Below are 18,919 nucleotides of genomic sequence, written 5' to 3'. Positions count from 1 at the left end.
ATAAGTGGTGCAACAATCTTGATAATAATAACAACATCTTTCTAATATCTAGAATCTAAGATAGTAGTAATTAAATCTCTAGATTTTGGTTCTCTATAGTACCTAGACTCAATAAAAGTTATGCTAGTTACCAAAATTTGAAGATAACGTTGGTGTTGGTAAATACTCTTCAATGTTACGAAGGTTGTAGAAAAACATGTTGGATCGTGAAGTTTAATATATGTCCACCATTCCTTCTTCCTCAACAAACTAGCAAAAATTTGTGCTTATATACAAACTGTGTAATCAATGATGCACGTTTTTCTAGACTGTTCCATTTTTCCTATATTGCTTAAAATCATATTTAGGCAGTGTGCAGCGCATGGTGGCCAACAGACATTAGTATCCTTATCATGTATCATTCTTTTGGTGGCTTTATAATTAGATGAATTATTTGTGACAAGATGCACAATGTTCTTTAGGCCAACGTATTTAACCAACTTAACAAACAGATTACGAAGAGTGGTCGCATCCTTAACAACATTTGAAGCATATATTTATCTAACAACATTTGAAACATCTATTTATCTAATAAAACTTATTCCTTCGGGAAATATACTGGAAAATTAATCAACTTCTTATTTTTTTTATCTTTTCATCCATCACCCGTGATAGTAAATCCAGTATCAACCCAAAGACTACGACAATAATCTACAAATGATTCAACATTTTTTTTCATATCAGACAATAAATTAGTTCTAATAGCATGATAGTTTAGCCCTTTATAACTACGTTCAAAATAAGTAATTGCATCAATCATCCTCTAATAAGATTGAATTAAAAACATTCATAGGGATGCATTAATAATCTCATATCTCATCATTCCTAGTGTAGGTTCTCCTATCTTTGTTACATCTTCCTTTCAATCTTCTTCTTCAACATCTTTGTGATCAAGTCAACACATGGTAGACATATCCCTTTTTTTTTCTAGCCAACATGTGTTTTATTTTTATGTTAAACGAAAGTGGTTCTAGATCAACACTCGTCTATTCCAAATCGTTATCGGAAGAATCAGATATGCGTATTAAACCGTATGAAATGAAATTAACGTATTTTTTTTCAAAATAATTTTTGAATAATTTTACACTTTGATATTCGATTTCCAATGAGATTTAAGAAACAAAAATTGACTAATAAAATTTATCAAACCCTTGGATTGCAATGAACACCAAGCTTATTTTTACTTTGTGTTGTTGATGTGAAAACCAATTATAATTTTATAGATTGTAATTATCTTACAAAACAGTTTGAAATATTTCAACACAAAAAGAATTATCAGTATATTAAATTGTACAGCAAACATCTAGTATATGTATAGTATATGGGATATGGAATGTGAATAAGCAATTGAAAATTCAGATCATCCTTATCACACCTTATAGTTATACAAAAGATTCAAATCACACTACATTCACACCAGTACTCAAAACATTAAAAAGGACATTATTCAAGTACAAACAAAGCTTCTTAGTTTCAATTCTCATAGCAATCACAACAAAGCAAACACCTCTAGAGATGAACACCCTTAACACTTGGTGGTGGAACCTTCTTCCAAATAACCATAACAAGATCAACAAATAACGAAAACTGCACAGCTGCATATAATATGATAGGCAAGGAAATGGAAATATATAAATAGAACACGATAACTCTCTTGTTATATTTATCACTAAGCACAGAGAAATGTCCTGCACAGAAAGAAACAAACATGGCAACAATAGACACGAAGAGAGAACTCAAGGCGAAAAGAAGCTTCATTGGCAATTTTTGACGAAAGTCTTCGATTTCTTTTCGAGAAGAGAGTATAGAAAGGAACATTATGAGTGCACCAACAGAGAAGTAGAGTCCAATTAATGAAGATATAGTGAATCCTTCAACTGCTAGATGTCCTTCTGATGTTGGATCACTTGTTTTTTGATCTCCACTAGGGGCACTAGCTGATGTAGCAAAGGACGCACCGGCAATGAGAGTCGCTACAACCGAGTTTGACTGTGCTGTTTCATTCATCCATTTAATACTCTTTTCAAGGAGTTCTTTGTGTTGCTCCTTAAAGATTTGACTTGGAGTTTTTCCTTCTACGTTGAGTCTATGATTGAAATGCTCTGGTACTAGTCCTTTTATGTACTATACAAGAAAATATATGTTAATGATACTTTAAATCCGTAGAAAAAACTATAAATTTAGGGTGTAACCTAAGTTGCACACCCTTATAAATGTACCTTGTACCACTTGATGTCCCATATAAGTTGCATGGCAACACCGGATATCCTCCAATTATTTTCTCTTTGGATTGATGTATATGCTGCCAAGTGTAATATGGTATTCTCATTTTTATCAACTTCTAGATTTAGTTGGTGAAAAACTTCTTTACGTAAACTCTTCATCAACCATTGAATAACATGTGGTTGCCTGTTCTTTACAGCCAAATGAAATGCATTTTCTTTGTTAGAGTTGATATCATGGATCACACTTCTTATCCGTGATTCAAGTATTGTCATCATCTCAACTATTCCATGACTTGCTGCAATCAAATATGCTGTGTTCTTTCCATCAATATTTGTTGAATCTTCAAAGTTTTTGTTTTCATTTTTCTCTTGCGTTGAAGTTTCACCTGCAAATATACAATTTCTGATTACTTTATTCTTTACATATTAATTATATATCTTCATTAATTTTTTGTACTTACTATTATTTACCTTCTTCCCGTGCGGCAATAATAAACTCTGAAAAACTTTCAAACTCATCGTCAATGTTACTTATTGATTCAAACCCACCACCAATGTATGACTCGTAAGGATTTTTCATAAATTCATCCAAGAGCTGACCACCATATATGTGCTTCTTTTTAATAGCCATTGTTGAATTTAAGCCTGCAAAATTAATTGAGCAAGAGAGTAATGGTGACTTATTGAATGAGTTGTGCACTATAAATGTAGACACAAATCAAATCATATAAAATTAGAGTAACAGGAGTTCAATATACATACATGATAGGATTGGCCATCTGAATACATACTTTTGAATGCGGTTACATAAAATCTTAACACGACTAAAAAAATGTAGTGGAGCAGCAGTATGTTGTACATTGTATGCCTTTTCTAATTCCTCAGCATGGTATAAAGGTATTGATACTTCACCAAAATCATCATTTTCTGCAATATTGTTATTTCCATTCATCAAAATTCTCAGAAAAATGGAAGAGAAAAAACTCGGATATGTTCTGACCACTATTTTCAAATTAAATACTAAAATAATCATATTTTTAAATTATTTATCAAACTAACAATTTAAAAAAAATAATTACACCACAAAAACAGACGTCACTACCTATGGTGCATGCATTGCTTATTTGCACTAAAGCGCCACTGCCTATGACACATGCATGTACAAGACTAATATTGTATGCATGCGCCACTCCTCTTGACGCTACTACTTATTATTTTTTATAAATATTGCATGCATGCGTCACTCCTCCATTCGCATGTTCAATATTATTTTGCATGCATGCGTCATTCCTCCCTTTACTACATGCGCAGTGTATTTTTTAAATAATTAAAAAAATAAAGCATGTGCCACTGACAGTGGAGCCTGTATTTATTAATAATGTGTATGCATGCGCCACTAGGGTTGACGTCTTAGTATAAAAAAACATACATGTGTCATAGACAATGACGCCCGCTCTTGTCGTATAATTTGTTTTTTAAATATTTAATTTAATAAATAATTTATAAATATGATTATTTTAATATTTAATTTAAAAATAAAGATTATTTAAAAAAAATCAAATAGTGTTATTAACTACACTCTCTACTATTAATGAAACATTAGTATCTTTTAATAGTTCACTAACTGAAACAATAAATAATAATGGAAAAGGGATCATAAGAGATATAAATTATTATAAGCATACCATTCTGTAATCTTCTTATAGATATAGCCTTCTTTCGATACAACTCCATGGTAGTTTTTGCATCCTGGTTGCTTACAGAAAGACCTTTGACACCAAATTTATATAAAGAACGTTAGACGTTTCTTTCATGACATTTGACAGAAGAGTAAAAATAATGGAAGCAAATATCATATAAATTTTCAAGAGAGACCGATTTAACCGGTGCTTCTTTACTTTATTTCACCTATATGACCTTTTCTTTTGAACAACAAACAATGCATGAATATTGTTAGAAAAACAATCAATATAAACGTTCTTCAAAGGTATCCTAATGGTAGAATTTGGACACTTTTGAACCCAAATCTTAAACGTGGACCGAACATGAATAATTGAAGTTGTACAACAAAAAAAAAGTTAAGGGAGTTATCGTAATTTTATTTTAAAAAATGTTATTTTGACATAAAATTTCTAGTGTGCAAAACTTTGCTTAATTCAATGAATAGTTTGGCCAATATAGTATAATAAATTAATTAATATGGTTTTTATATAATTGTTTTTATAGCCTAACATCAGAAAACAAAATCTTATGTGGTAAATTTAGTTAATGAAATATATAGATTGATTAATATAGTTTATAATTTAGTTAATGAATTCGCAAACATAAAAATAAAAATAAATAGTAAAATAAAAGTGGTTAATACATAATTAAATAAATTTTCAATTTGGTCTCTTATTTTTAAAATATTGTGTTTTAATAACATCCATATGTATCTGTCACTTACAGTAGTACAAAATTTGTTTCCACCATGATAGCCTAGTTCCACTCTTAAAGGCTGATGTTCTAGTAGCAAGAATTTCGAGAGGAATGATATCATCATTGTCCTTCATATAGATAAGACCTTCGTAGCAATACATTATTATAGTTGCCAAATCTGTTGCACAAAATACATATATTATTATGTTGACAAGATGCAATGTTCACTATTACTTTAAGTTCAATCAATGTGATTTAGCTAATCGTTTTAATTAAAAATGTAAATGTTTCAAAATGACAAAATTATAACGACAATTGTTTAAATGAACATATAATAAAAAATATCAAAATTTAGTATTTCATTTGATAATTCAGTATATATATATATATATATATATATATATATATATATATATATATATATATATATATATATATATATATATATATATATATATATATATATATATATATATATATATATATATATATATATATATATATATATAATATATATATATATATATATATATATATATTATATATATATATATATATATATATATATATATATATATATATATATATATGCACGATGAAAAACACTACCATATGGTCATTCACTATAAGTAATACTCAAAATTTAGATTTAGTTTTGAATAATTTTTATTCATGGTTAAATTTTATCAACATGTAGAGTCTCTACAAGAAAAACATTGTATAGTTAGGGGATTTTGTCGGGGGTAAAACCCTTCACTAAAAAAACAACGTTGTTTGGGGTTAAATCCCTCGCAACACTCAAAATATAAAAACAAAATTATATTAAAAAAAACGTGGGGTTACCCCTTGCAAACATGGAAGAATTTTTTTTAATTTTAAAATTGCACTATGTTACGGGTCACCCGTCGCAAACAAAAGTATTTCTGATGTCCTGTTTAACTGAGGTTATATCCCCTTGCAAATCTTTGTTTTCTGATGGATTTTTTATATTAGTGGGGGGGGGGGGGGGGGGGGGGTTAACTGTTGGTGTAAGCCCCAGAGGCCAATACTTTTGGTACTTGTATCAAATTATTTATTAATAATAAAAGACTCTTTTCTTTATTATGTTTGTTTAATAAAGTCCCTAGATTAGATAATCCGTTTAATGTATCAAGTGTAACTTAATCATGAGATCCCATTAAACATAAGAACACTATTCTTAAAGTATCTGTAGTCGAACTTTGTGGTGAAGTGGGATAACATTAAAGCATTAAGACTATTATGTATATAGACTGATGATCACATCTCATGGATCATGGATAAGGAGTTATCAAGTCTTAAACATAGGTATGAATATTAGGAGTAATATTTATACTGGATTGACCCGCTATGAGAACACCATATAGAATGTTATGCAAAGTGTCATAAGTTATTCTCATGGTGATAATAGTGTATACTACCCTTCGATCTGAAACCACTATGGACCCTAGATGTAAAGTCGAGTGCTTTATTGCTGATCAAACGTTGTTCATAACTGGATGACCATAAAGACAGTTGATGGGTACTCCATGAAGCATGCTGAGGGACATGAGTGACCTAGATGGAATTTGTCCATCCTACGTAACAGGACAAATGTCTACGGGCCCAATATTGAACTGGACAAGGATGACACTGTCTATGCCTTATGTTCAATATAGACATAGGGGCAAAAGGGTAATTATATACATAAGTATTATCACAAAAGGATTTGTCAGATCATATGACATTTTCGTGTCTTGGGTAGCAGTGATGTGTTGCTAGATACCGCTCACTGTTTATTATGTTAAATACGTGATTTAATATAATTTCCAATGCCACGAAAACCTACAGGGTCACACACAAAAAGGATGGATTGATGAGAGATAGAGTAAATAAGGAACACCGTAAGGTACGGTGCACTTAAGTGAATTGTAGAACATCATAAGGTACAATGCATTTAAGTAGAATACGAAATATGGTATGGTACCACGCGCTTAATTGATTTTGGTATATCATAAGATATGGGCCACATACACTTAAGTGGTATTTTTAGCTTGCATCCCACACAAGTGGTTCTATAAATAGAACCCTTGTGCAGAAGCATTTGTTCAGTTGAAATTTCGTTTCTCTCTCTCTCTCTCTCTCTCTCACTCTCTCTCTCTCTCACTCACTCAAAACCTTCATTCGTAGCAGCTAGCACTGAGATTGAAGGAATTCATTCGTGTGGACTGAGTAGAGGCGTTATCACCATTCAACGTTCGTGATCACTCCTTATATCGACATCAAAGGTTTCAATCGCCACAAGAGGTAACGATTCTATCATTGATCATGCCCATTCGTAAGGATCAGTAAAGGATAAAATTTTAATTTCCGCTGCGTTTTGGATCGCTATTCTCCTTCAGTGGTATCAGAGCCACTTACGAAACCATGTATCTGATAACTAGTTATTTTATGTATTTTCTGTATTAATACGATTAAAATATAGAATGAATCAAAGAATAAACGGGTAATTAAATTTGGCATCATGTGTGTACGATTTGGACGATTAATGTTGACTATGCTTCGGAATCAGACGTTAGTATGGTGAAACAACGACACATCGATCGTCCATAGGTTACACAATTGAGATCGATCAAGTTATATATATGATATTAGTAATTCTGATGCAAAATATGGTATATATGATATACTGTTTATCTTTCGTTCATTCAAACACTTAATGGTTGTTTTCCTTTGAGCGATCAATGGTCATTTGCTTTGGAATCCGACGAAAGTATGGTGAAGCAATGACGTGTTGATCAATCATACTGAATTAACAATCGAGGTGTGTTTGACGATATGAAATTGGTGCATTAGGGTTCATGACGGTACAAGGGTTGTACTGTCAAAGAGTTGTGTGATTAGGGTTATGACTACGCAAGAGTTGTGCTTTAAAGTATCAAGTATTGATGCGAAAATCGAAGTCGATTTCAAATGAATTGTTCATTAAAATTTTGTGTCGGGGCGTTGCCCCCTTGACCCCTGTCCGCTGAACGGTCAGCGGAACCCCGACTAACTCTGCGTAATGTGATCAGTCGCTGCAATTTAATTTGGTTTATTTAATTAACAAAATTTAAATTAATAATAATAATAATTTGTTTATTATTATCTTGTGGTGATCGGTTATGACCTTAGTTTTCCTTTATTTTGTTTTGGGATTTTAAAATACGACCTGCGTGTCGTGCCTCTCTTTTAATCTCTTAATGTAACTTCTTTTCTCATCTCACTCCTTTGTATGTAAAACAAGTTTCTTTTATGTAATATAATATTATGAAGAAAGAGAAGAATACAATATCAAAGGAGGACAACCTTGAAGATCTTGCTTGGAGAAACGTAGATCGTTATTTGGTTAGCTTAGGTTCTCTCATTGGCTTGGGAGAACAATTGCGCTAGGGGCCATAACTGTTTCATTTTGTATGTATGTTGATGCATGTGAATGTATGTTGATGCATTTGAGAGACAATTTATATGATAAATAAGCTGGTGAGATCAGAATAATTGCAAATTCCCTCAAATTAAATATTAAGTTTATGCTTTCCAAGTTTTAGCACTCATGAAGACTAGTATCGAATAATGTAGGTTTCGCCTATGCGTGGTGCATATTCTATATTAGTAAGGTGCGATGGGATAATTGTAATATCCAATTGCTAAAACAATGGGTCAAACTTAACTAAACAAATTATAATAAGATTATATACGTTTAGAAGCATGAGTTGGAAATGATCCATGTGATGGATTGGAATAAGGAGTTATTCGCCCAACTAAAATATTCGAGAGTTGTATTAGATATAATTGGAAGGAGCTCCTACCTAAATAACCTAGTTTTTTGTAATCTTCCTATGTGAACTTAAAACAAAGTGAAATGTGGATCTCGACCCACTAGAAAATATTCCAACGGGATTTTCCGATTCAAATGGTGAGGGTCATTTGTTTTGAGTAAAATAGTGGGAGCATATTTAATTAAAGCCCTAATTAAATATGTTATTGATACTTATATTTTCATTATCTTCATGTAGATTACCATGACAACAAACACATCTAACAACATTTTAAGATCAATCCTTGATAAGGAAAAATTGTTTGGGACAAATTTTCTGGATTGACGCCGAAATCCGAGGATTATCCTCAAACATGATAGAAAGTTGTATGTCTTGGAGAAACCTGTTCTTGAAGAGGAACCTCGTAGTTCTGCACCTAAGAAAGAAAGAGATTCTTATAAGAAGCATGTTGTTGATGTCAATGAAACTGCTTGCCTCATGCTAGCTACCATGAACTCAGAGTTGCAAAAGCAACATGAGAACATGGCAGCGTTCAATATGATCGAACACCTAAAGATGCTCTATCAAGAGAAGGCAAGGCATGAAAGGTTTGAAGTTTCAAAAGCCCTTTTTCAAGGCAAGTTAGCTGAGGGAGCCCCTGTAGGTCCCCGTGTGCTCAAGATGACTGGGTATGTGGAGAACCTTGAGAGGTTGGGTTTTCCCCTCGGAAAGGAACTTGGGACTAATTTGATCTTGCAATTTTTTCCAGATAGATTCAGTCAATTTGTCCTTAATTTCATTATGAATGATATGGACAAATCTCTTCCTGAACTGCTAGTCATGTTGAGAACTGCTGAGCTGAATTTAAAGTCAAAAGGGAAGTCCATTCTGATGATCGGAAATGGAAAGAGACAGAATAAAAGACCCACCAAGCAGGGTGATAAAGGGAAAGGTAAGGAAGTTGCCAAACCAAAAACCCACTGCTCCTGCTTTGAAGCCTAGTGGAGGCATAACAAAGAAAGGCACCTGCTTCCATTGCGGTAAGACCGGACATTGGAAGAGAAACTTCCCAAAGTACCTGGAAGATAAGAAGAATGGAGTAGAGACTTCAAATTCAGGTATTTTTGTTATTGAAATTAATTTATCTACTTCTGCATCATGGGTATTAGATACTGGATGCGGTTCTCAAATTTTTACCAATGTGCAAGGGCTAAAAAGGAGTAGAGATTTGGCAAAAGGTGAAGTTGACCTACGAGTTGGCAATGGAGCAAAGGTTGCTGCTTTAGCCGTAGGAATTTATGTATTGACTTTACCTAGTGGTTTAATAATTCAGTTAAAGAACTATTATTATGTACATGCAATTAGCAGGAATATTATTTCCGTTTCTTGTTTGGACAAGTTTGGTTTTTCATTTATAATAAAGAACAATTGTTGCTCCATTTATTTGAATGATATATTCTATGCTACTGCACAAATGAACAATGAACTATATGTCCTTGATCTTGAAATGATTATTTATAACATTAATACTAAAAGGATGAAACATAATGTGTTAAATACAACTTACCTTTGACATTGTCGATTATGCCACATAAATGAGAAACGTATTTCCAAACTCCATAAATATGGACTCTTGGACTCTTTTGATTATGAATCATATGAGACATGCAGATCTTGTTTAATTGGAAAGATGAAAAAATCTCCATTCACAGGAAAAGGTGAAAGAGCTAATGATCTTTTGGCCCTCATACATACTGATGTATATGGACCACTGAACATACCAGCCAGAGGAGGTTTTTAGTACTTCATCATATTTACTGATGATTTCAATAGATATGGTTATGTGTATTTAATGAAACATAAATCAGAGTCCTTTGAAAAGTTCAAGGAATTCAAGAATGAAGTACAAAACCAACTAGGTAAGAATATTAAAACTCTTCGATCAGATCGAGGTGGTGAGTATTTAAGCCTAGAGTTTGATGACCATTTGAAAGAGTATGGGATCCTATCCTAACTTACTCCTCCTGGAACACCCCAATGGAACGGTGTATCTGAGAGAAGAAATCGAACCTTGTTAGACATGGTCCGATCCATGATGAGTCACGTCGATCTTCCAAAATCCTTTTGGGGACATACACTGTTGATAACAGCTTACACACTTAACCGTGTTCCATCCAAAAAGGCTGAGAAGACACCATATGAAATATGGAGTGGTAAGAAACCACATATGTCTTACATGAAGATATGGGGTTGTGAAGTTTATGTGAAACGACAAATTTCAACTAAGCTTGAGCCTAAATCTGACAAATGCTTATTTGTGGGATATCCTAAAGAAACAAGAGGGTATTACTTCTAAAGCCTTGATACACCTGTGGAGGAATTATAGCAGGAAACACAAGTAGTTGTGGAAGAGCAACCTACTCAAGTAGAACAAGACCAGTGTAGGTCAAGCAGGATACGTCACCTACCTAAGAGATATGGATATCTCATAATTGATCAAGGTGATGTATTACTCATGGATTAAGATGAGCCTGTGACCTACCAAGAGGCCATAACTGGTCCCGAGTCTGAGAAGTGGCTAGAAGCCATGAAATCTGAAATGGATTCCATGTAAACAAACCATGTTTGAACCTTGGTAGAGCCTCCTGTAGGAGTTAACCCTATAGGATGCAAGTGGGTCTTCAAAAAGAAGATTGATATGGATGGTAAGGTACATACCTATAAGGCAAGACTGGTTGCAAAAGGATATAAACAAATTCATGGGGTTGACTATCATGAAACCTTTTCACCAGTTGCAATGCTTAAATCTATTCGGATTTTACTTGCTATCGCTGCATATCAAGATTATGAAATATGGCAGATGGATGTCAAAACTTCTTTCCTTAATGGGAATCTTCTTGAGGATATGTACATGACACAACCTGAAGGATTTGACATACCAGAAGAAGCCCAAAAGATATGTAAGTTACAAAAATAGATCTATGGATTGAAGCAAGCTTCCAGAAGCTGGAATCTTTGTTTTGGTGAAATAGTAAAACAATATGGATTCATCAAGAATGAAGATGAGCTTTGTGTCTACAAGAAGGTTAGTGGGAGCATGATCGTCTTCCTGGTATTATATGTAGATGACATATTACTCATTGGAAACGATGTCCCTACCCTACAACAAGTAAAGTCTTGGTTGGGGAAATGCTTTTCTATGAAGGACCTAGATGAAGCAGCCTATATATTAGGAATCATGATCTATAAAGATAGATCACAAAAACTGCTTGGCCTAAGTTAGAGTACGTACATACACAAAGTGATGAGACGCTTTAATATGCATGATTCCAAGAAAGGATTCATACCTATGCAACATGGCATGTGTCTGTCAAAAACACAATCCCCTTCAATTAAGGAAGAAAGGGATCGCATGAATAAGATTCCATATGCATCAACAATAGGATCTATCATGTATGTCATGGTATATACTCGACCAGATGTATCATATGCTTTAAGTGCAACGAGTAGGTACCAATCTGATCCCGGTGATGCTCATTGGGTAGCCGTCAATAATATCCTTAAGTATTTTAGAAGACTAAGGATCATTCTTGATATATGGAGGTCAGTAAGAGCTTGTTGTAATTGGACATACCGATGCTAGCTTCCATACAGATAAGGATGACTTTAGATCGTAATCTAGTTATGTGTTTTGCTTACACGGTGGCGCTGTGAGCTGGAAAAGTTCAAAGTAAGATACAATTGCTGATTCTACAACCGAGGCCGAGTATATTGCTGCCTCAAGTGCAACACAGGAAGTTGTTTGGATCAAAAAGTTCATTAGTGAACTTGGCATATTCCTATAATTGTGGATCCCGTTGATCTCTATTGTGATAACAATGGTGCTATCGCACAAGCTAAAGAGCCTAGATCTAACCAACGATCCAAACACATACTTAGGCGTTATCACCTTATTTGAGAGATAATAGATAGAGGAGATGTGAAAATATGCAGAGTACCTACACTTGACAATATTGCTGACCCACTGACAAAACCTCTTGCGCAGCAGAAGCATGATGGCCATAATAGATCTATGGGCATTAGGGGTATGCCTGATTGGCTCTAGTGCTAATGGAAGATTGTTGGTGTATGCCCTAGAGGCCAATACTTTTGGTACTAATATTGAATTATTTTTTAATTATAAAATTTCACTATGTTACGGGTCACCCATCACAAACAAAATTATTTTTGATGTCCTGTTTAACTAGGGGTTATATCCCCTTGTAAATTTTTGTTTTCTGATGGATTTTTTATATTAGTGGGGGGTTTAACTGTTGGTGTAAGCCCTAGAGGCTAATACTTTCGGTACTTGTATCGAATTATTTATTAATAATAAAAGGCTTTTTTCTTTATTATGTTTATTTAATAAAGTCCCTAGAATAGATAGTCTGTTTAATGTATCAAGCGTGTCTTGATTATGAGATCCCATTAAACATAAGGACACTATTCTTAAAGTATCTGTAGTTGAGCTTTATTGTGAAGTGGGATAACATTAAAACATTAAGACTATTATGTATATAGACTGATGATCACATCTCATGGATCATGGATAAAGAGTTATCAAGTCTTAAACATAGGTATGAATATTAGGAGTAATATTTATACTGGATTGACCCGCTATGAGAATACCATATAGAATTTTATGCAAAGTGTCATAAGTTATTCTCATGGTGATAGTGGTGTATACCACCCTTCGACCTGAAACCACTATGGACCCTAGATGTAAAGTCAAATGCTTTATTGCTGATCAAACATTGTCTGTAACTAGATGACCATAAAGACAGTTGATGGATACTCCACGAAGCATGCTGAGGGACATGAGTGACCTAGATGGAATTTGCCCATCCTACGTAACAGGATAAATGTCTAGGGGGCCAATATTGAACTGGACAAGGATGACATGGTCCATGGCTTATGTTCAATATAGACATAGGGGCAAAAGGGTAATTATACACATAAGTATTATCACAAAAGGATTTGTCAGATCACATGACATTTTCGTGTCTTGGGTAGTAGTGATGTGTTGCTAGATATCACTAACTGTTTATTATGTTAAATACGTGATTTAATATAATTGCTAATGTCGCGAAAACCTACAGGATCACACACAAAAGGACAGATTGATGAGAGATAGAGTAAATAAGGAACACCATAAGGTACGGTGCACTTAAGTGAATTGTAGAACATCGTAAAGTACGATGTACTTAAGTAGAATACAAAATATGGTAAGGTACCACGCGCTTAAGTGATTTTGGCATATCATAAGATATGGGCCACTTACACTTAAGTGAAATTTTTAGCTTGCAGCCCACACAAGTGGTTCTATAAATAGAACCCTTGTGCAGAAGCATTTGTTCAGTTGAAATTTTGTTTCTCTCTCTCTCTCTCAAAGCCTTCATTCGTAGCAGCTAACACTAAGATTGAAGAAATCCGTTCGCGTGGACTGAGTAGAGGCGTTGTAACCATTCAATGTTCGTGATCACTCCTTAGATCTGCATCAAAGGTTTCAATCGTCACAAGAGGTAATGATTCTATCACTGATCATGCCCATTCATAAGGATCACTAAAGGAGAAAATTTTAATTTTCGCTATGTTTTTGATCGCTTTTCTCTTTCATTAACCACTAGCTAAAAACACTTTTTCTTGTAATGAGTTGTGGAGGGATATCATTTCATGTCTCGTAATGGAAGAATAAAAAACCAAAGTTCTTCTTTCTAAAAGTAAGTATTACTTGTGTATTTTGACATTCTTTTATTTTTGCTAATGTATTCCTTATGTTTTGTTGTGTAGATATATATATATATATATATATATATATATATATATATATATATATATATATATATATATATATATATATATATATATATATATATATATATATAAAGTTATTGGTAGACACTGAAACAACCAACTGACATTCGTGCATATACTATGTTATGAAACATATGTTGGATATTGAATTCAGGGGTATTAAAGATTCATGGGTTAAGGTATTATATTTATTCATATGCATGTAAATTGGTTATGTTAGTCGTTAGGTTAATGTTGTTGTTGTTAGCTAGTCAAACGTTTAAGTTAAAAGGCTTATGTTTTTTTTGTGTGGAGATTAAATCTTTAATGTTGTTGTAGAAAGGTTATCCTAGTTTTTTTTTTAATTATAGGTGTTTTATGACCTAACATCATTCCCATAAGAAGATATACTTGACATCCGTTCACATTTGAGCAGTTGCTTCCTATCATTTTATAAACCTTAATAACACTAGTTTCTCGTGGTTGTTGTCAAAAATCTCTATGTTTTGTGTTACACATATTATTTGAATTTTTCATTTTGAATCTGTTATCAAATATGTATATTGATTCTTGTGGTGTGCCATTTTGAGTATGTGTATATTAGGTTATGTTATAAATTTTATAAACAATGTAATTTGGTATTCTGTGTATATTAGGTTATGTTCTGTTATAAAAAAATATTATGACTCTGTCACAAAATGTGTATATAGATTATGTCTAAAAAAATACATCTGACTCATAACGGAACCATTTGTCTTCTACCAAGTAAATTTCCCCCCAACAAAAGGAAGATCTACGAGATCACTCCTATCGATAAACTCTCTAAATTCCCTTATTTCGCCTATTGACAATCAAACTTCTACCTTTCCTCTCATTCACCCTTTTGACAGAGTTGAAATCGCCACCATTACATAATTCTCCCATAACAAACTTCGCCTTACACTCCAACAACTCCTTCCAAAATAAGCATTTCGAGTTAAGATGACACGAAGAGTATACATTCACAAGGTAAACAATAATATCCTTCCACACAAAAGAGATACCAATAAAACATTCCCCAAGGAAACTGAAATTACTTAAGAACACACCTGCTTTCCACATAATTAATGATCCTCCAGCTCTACCAACCGCTGCGTTAGCCGACCACGCAACATCCCCACCCCCCTAAAACACCCTCACCAAATCATCATCACACTGATCCAGTTTTGTTTCCCTTATAAAACAAACACCACATTTGTCCTTTTTAATCAATTTTCTAATCGCTTATTTCTTCAAGGGGCTAGCGATCCCTCTAATATTAAGAGAAAGACAATTAATTTTCCACCAATTGATTTAACATTCCCCTAATCATCCCTAACTTTAATTATTCTGATAGCATGTAAATATGCTTCAATCTCATCACGACTATTAACCCCCAAAGTTTCCATCCTTTCCAAAATTTGAATCGCCAGTCGCTCATTCTAAGCATCCAAGAACCTCTTATTCCCTTGCACCACATCGTCATCAAAAAATTCTTTGCAACATAACACACTACATCTAGATAAATTAGTAGAAGAAGAAATGAATTGAAAGTCTACAGAGAAATGATGATTATTTACATAACTGACTGGAGGTCTAAGTGGAGAGAAGTATGATTGCTTACCACACCCCTCATCCCACATCTTCGTAATTGTTCCCTCAAAACACATTTAGGCTTCACAAGTTTCTACTATCACCACCCCCTTCTTTGAAACCACACCCAAAATGTGATCCCTTATGGCCCACCAGCTTGCCCAAATGGTCATCAAAGGATAATTCGTTAATCACCTTTGAAGTGACTAGTAAATGAGTAACTTTCTTTTAACTTAACCTTCTTGGAAACAACATCCTTTCTTACTTAACATAATAGCTTATCCATCCCTCTAACTTCCATATGATCACAAAACGTTGACTTAAAAGAATTAACCAATTCCCCTATCCCATTTGCATCAACACACTCTACTTTATCACATTCATTCTAAATAGCCACATGCAAATCTTCTTTATTCTGCACAAACCATATACTCTCTTTCCCACCATTAACCTTCAAACAAGCTACAATGCTATTTATTTGACCTGACTCATCCACTTCATGCGTCAGTTTTTAAATCCATGTCTTAGAAAACCTAAGACATGAAACATCACCATCACCCTCAAGCAGAAAACTCGAGGTATCACCTTCCTTTTCATCGAAAAACTCATCACCTTCACGATATCAGAGCATCTGTCGTAATCCGATGATTCAATTGGTTGTTTTTGTTATCTTGGTAAATCAACTCTAAGAGGACCATAAAAATCTTCCATAACCTTTAAATGAAAGATAGTGCCATCAATACGAACTTTCAAATCCTTATTCAACATCATGATGCAGCTAGTTCTCACGAACAACCTTACGACATCCATTTTTACTCAAAGTTTAATGCCTTCGTCAGCACACAAAAACGCTCTCACCGACTTAGAAATAAACTGAAAGAATTTAGAATTTCAAGCATGTCAAGGAATCTCTTTGGCACGCAACCAAGTAATCCTCTCATTGTCCACCTCCAAAGGCTTCCATCTTCTAATATCCTTAAACCACTTACCTATCCAATAACGTCTTCATCTAGATCATTGAGAAGCGATAGAGTCACCCCCTCTTGATGATGCTCTCCGGAAGAGTTAATACTTCGATAGTCTCAATTTCCTTCTGCATGAGACCTTCCCTAACTAAGGACCTGGTCAAAGGATTTGGACCGTCTAAAACCTTCCTTCGCCTCCATCCTTATTGTCTTCCTCTGCAAAAAAATCTGAGAAGGGACCCCCTTCACCCAGGCGCTTTCATTTCCTTTCTGACTCTTAAACTTAAAGAGGACCTCGCAAATGTAGGGAGGTTCAACTGAATCTCACATTTCCCAAAAAGATGTTGTCGAACTCAGTCACCAACATCCTTTCATCAGTCACCCAGAAGGACCTAACAAATATGTACCTTCTTCCACTTACATCCATCTTTATCGGAATGGTTACCTCATCCATTGCGCCATCGCTCTTGAATACATCGATTAACTCCCTAACCCTCATTTTTTCAAGAAAAGATGTGAAGAAGAAAGTTGAAACCGCCACATCCCTCTCATCTCTTGACTTCAAATTTCTTGCATTATCCCACGCCTTCCCCCGCTTTGATTTGACTGCGTTCCACCATCCGCCATCGTCCCCGCTTAACCCCTCGGTTTACTTCATTGTATAACTAATGTCATTTAGTATACTTTTAAAGCTTAAAAAACTTAACTAAATTACTTATCTTATCGCAAATAAATAAGTGACATCTTGTGGGTTGATTTGCAACTCATCCGTCAAAACTATCTCAATACATTTTACCATATATATTCTTACCACACTCGGTCATTATATATTTCTTTCCTTATCAGATATCACCCGTTCTATATTAAAACAATGGAAGAATTTCACTTTTTCTTTGAATATAATTATTTCCTTTTCTTACTTTAGAAAACTATTTTAAAGAAAGTCCAAAAGAAAAAAAAAGAAATGAATAAATAAATAAATAGAGTAAGAGATAAAAGAAACTAACCAAACATTTCACTCTGTATGGCAACATGAAGGATGCTAGTATCATTGTTATTGATAGCAACATTGATATCATATGGATAAAACTGTTGTAGATAAACAAACACTAATCTTTTACGAGCACGCACAGCCCAAAAAAGTGGCGTTTCTCCATTAGCATTTTTAATTTGAATCAAATATTTCCTTTCACCGTATTCTCCAATAATACATTCACACAGATCCGTGAATCCTCTGTATGCTGCAAGGTGAAGAGGAGTTGCACCTTTTTCATTCACCATTCCCAAACTAGTTTCATCTCCAAGCTTTTCTATTGCTCTTACAAGACTTTTCACTTCTTTTTTGCATCCATTGCTTACTGCGACGTGCAATGCTGTTCCTCTTCCCTTTATTTCTATCTTGTGAAACTTACTATCAGCGTTGTATATTTCAATTACTTCTTCCCATTTGTCTTCCATTACTAGCCTTCTGAAGTCCAAAGCTACATATTTTCATTTTGGAACTTGCGTTAATTAATAATAAAAATGTGGACAAGATATTGAGTGTCAATTATAAGGAAACTTTAGACTTACCTTCGTGATCGTTAAAAGATTGAGCTACGCGAGTAGGGAATAAATTAGGTGCCATTAACTTCAAGATTGAAATGTAGAATGAAAATAAGAATAAGAATGGATGAGAGTTAGGTAGTGTTGCTGTAAGGTACTAGGCAGAACTAGTGCAAGCTTAACTGTCTTATATAAGAAAAGAAATGAATCTGATACTTAGGAAAAACATTGATCATACTACACGAGTTTCACATTAGGAGTGTTATTTAGAAACATATGATATGATGGCAAAAGCAAAGTGCAATATGTTTACTGCTGAGTGAGACTCAAGCTTAAGCAAAACCTTCTTTTATATTTTACGTTGGTTCAAAGTAAAGGCTACCTTCTTTTTTACTTTAGCCTAATATAAGGCTTCTAATATCTCGACATGTAGAATCCTACAGTGTGAAGCACAAAACAGAAATCTTATACACTACAGACACGTTGTAAA

General features: G+C 33.9%; 1 protein-coding gene across 1 annotated transcript; it reads right to left on the bottom strand.

Annotated features, from left to right (window-relative positions):
* Window positions 1-1,381: 1,381 nt before the first annotated feature.
* On the bottom strand, window positions 1,382-18,644 carry LOC127084961 (uncharacterized). The gene is made up of 8 exons (XM_051025498.1): window positions 18,457-18,644; window positions 17,892-18,365; window positions 4,711-4,860; window positions 3,950-4,033; window positions 3,027-3,191; window positions 2,736-2,909; window positions 2,259-2,650; window positions 1,382-2,163 (listed from the first exon to the last, which is right to left on the bottom strand). The coding sequence occupies exons 1-8, from the start codon at window positions 18,509-18,511 to the stop codon at window positions 1,549-1,551; spliced, it is 2,109 nt and encodes a 702-aa protein (XP_050881455.1). The 5' UTR covers window positions 18,512-18,644; the 3' UTR covers window positions 1,382-1,548.
* Between the last annotated feature and the right edge of the window lie 275 nt (window positions 18,645-18,919).

This window comes from Lathyrus oleraceus, chromosome 5 (genome assembly GCF_024323335.1).
Source record: "Lathyrus oleraceus cultivar Zhongwan6 chromosome 5, CAAS_Psat_ZW6_1.0, whole genome shotgun sequence".
In the NCBI taxonomy this organism is placed as follows: Eukaryota; Viridiplantae; Streptophyta; class Magnoliopsida; order Fabales; family Fabaceae; genus Lathyrus; species Lathyrus oleraceus.
Note: the sequence above shows the minus strand (reverse complement) of the source record. Positions and strands in the feature narration are given on the sequence as shown.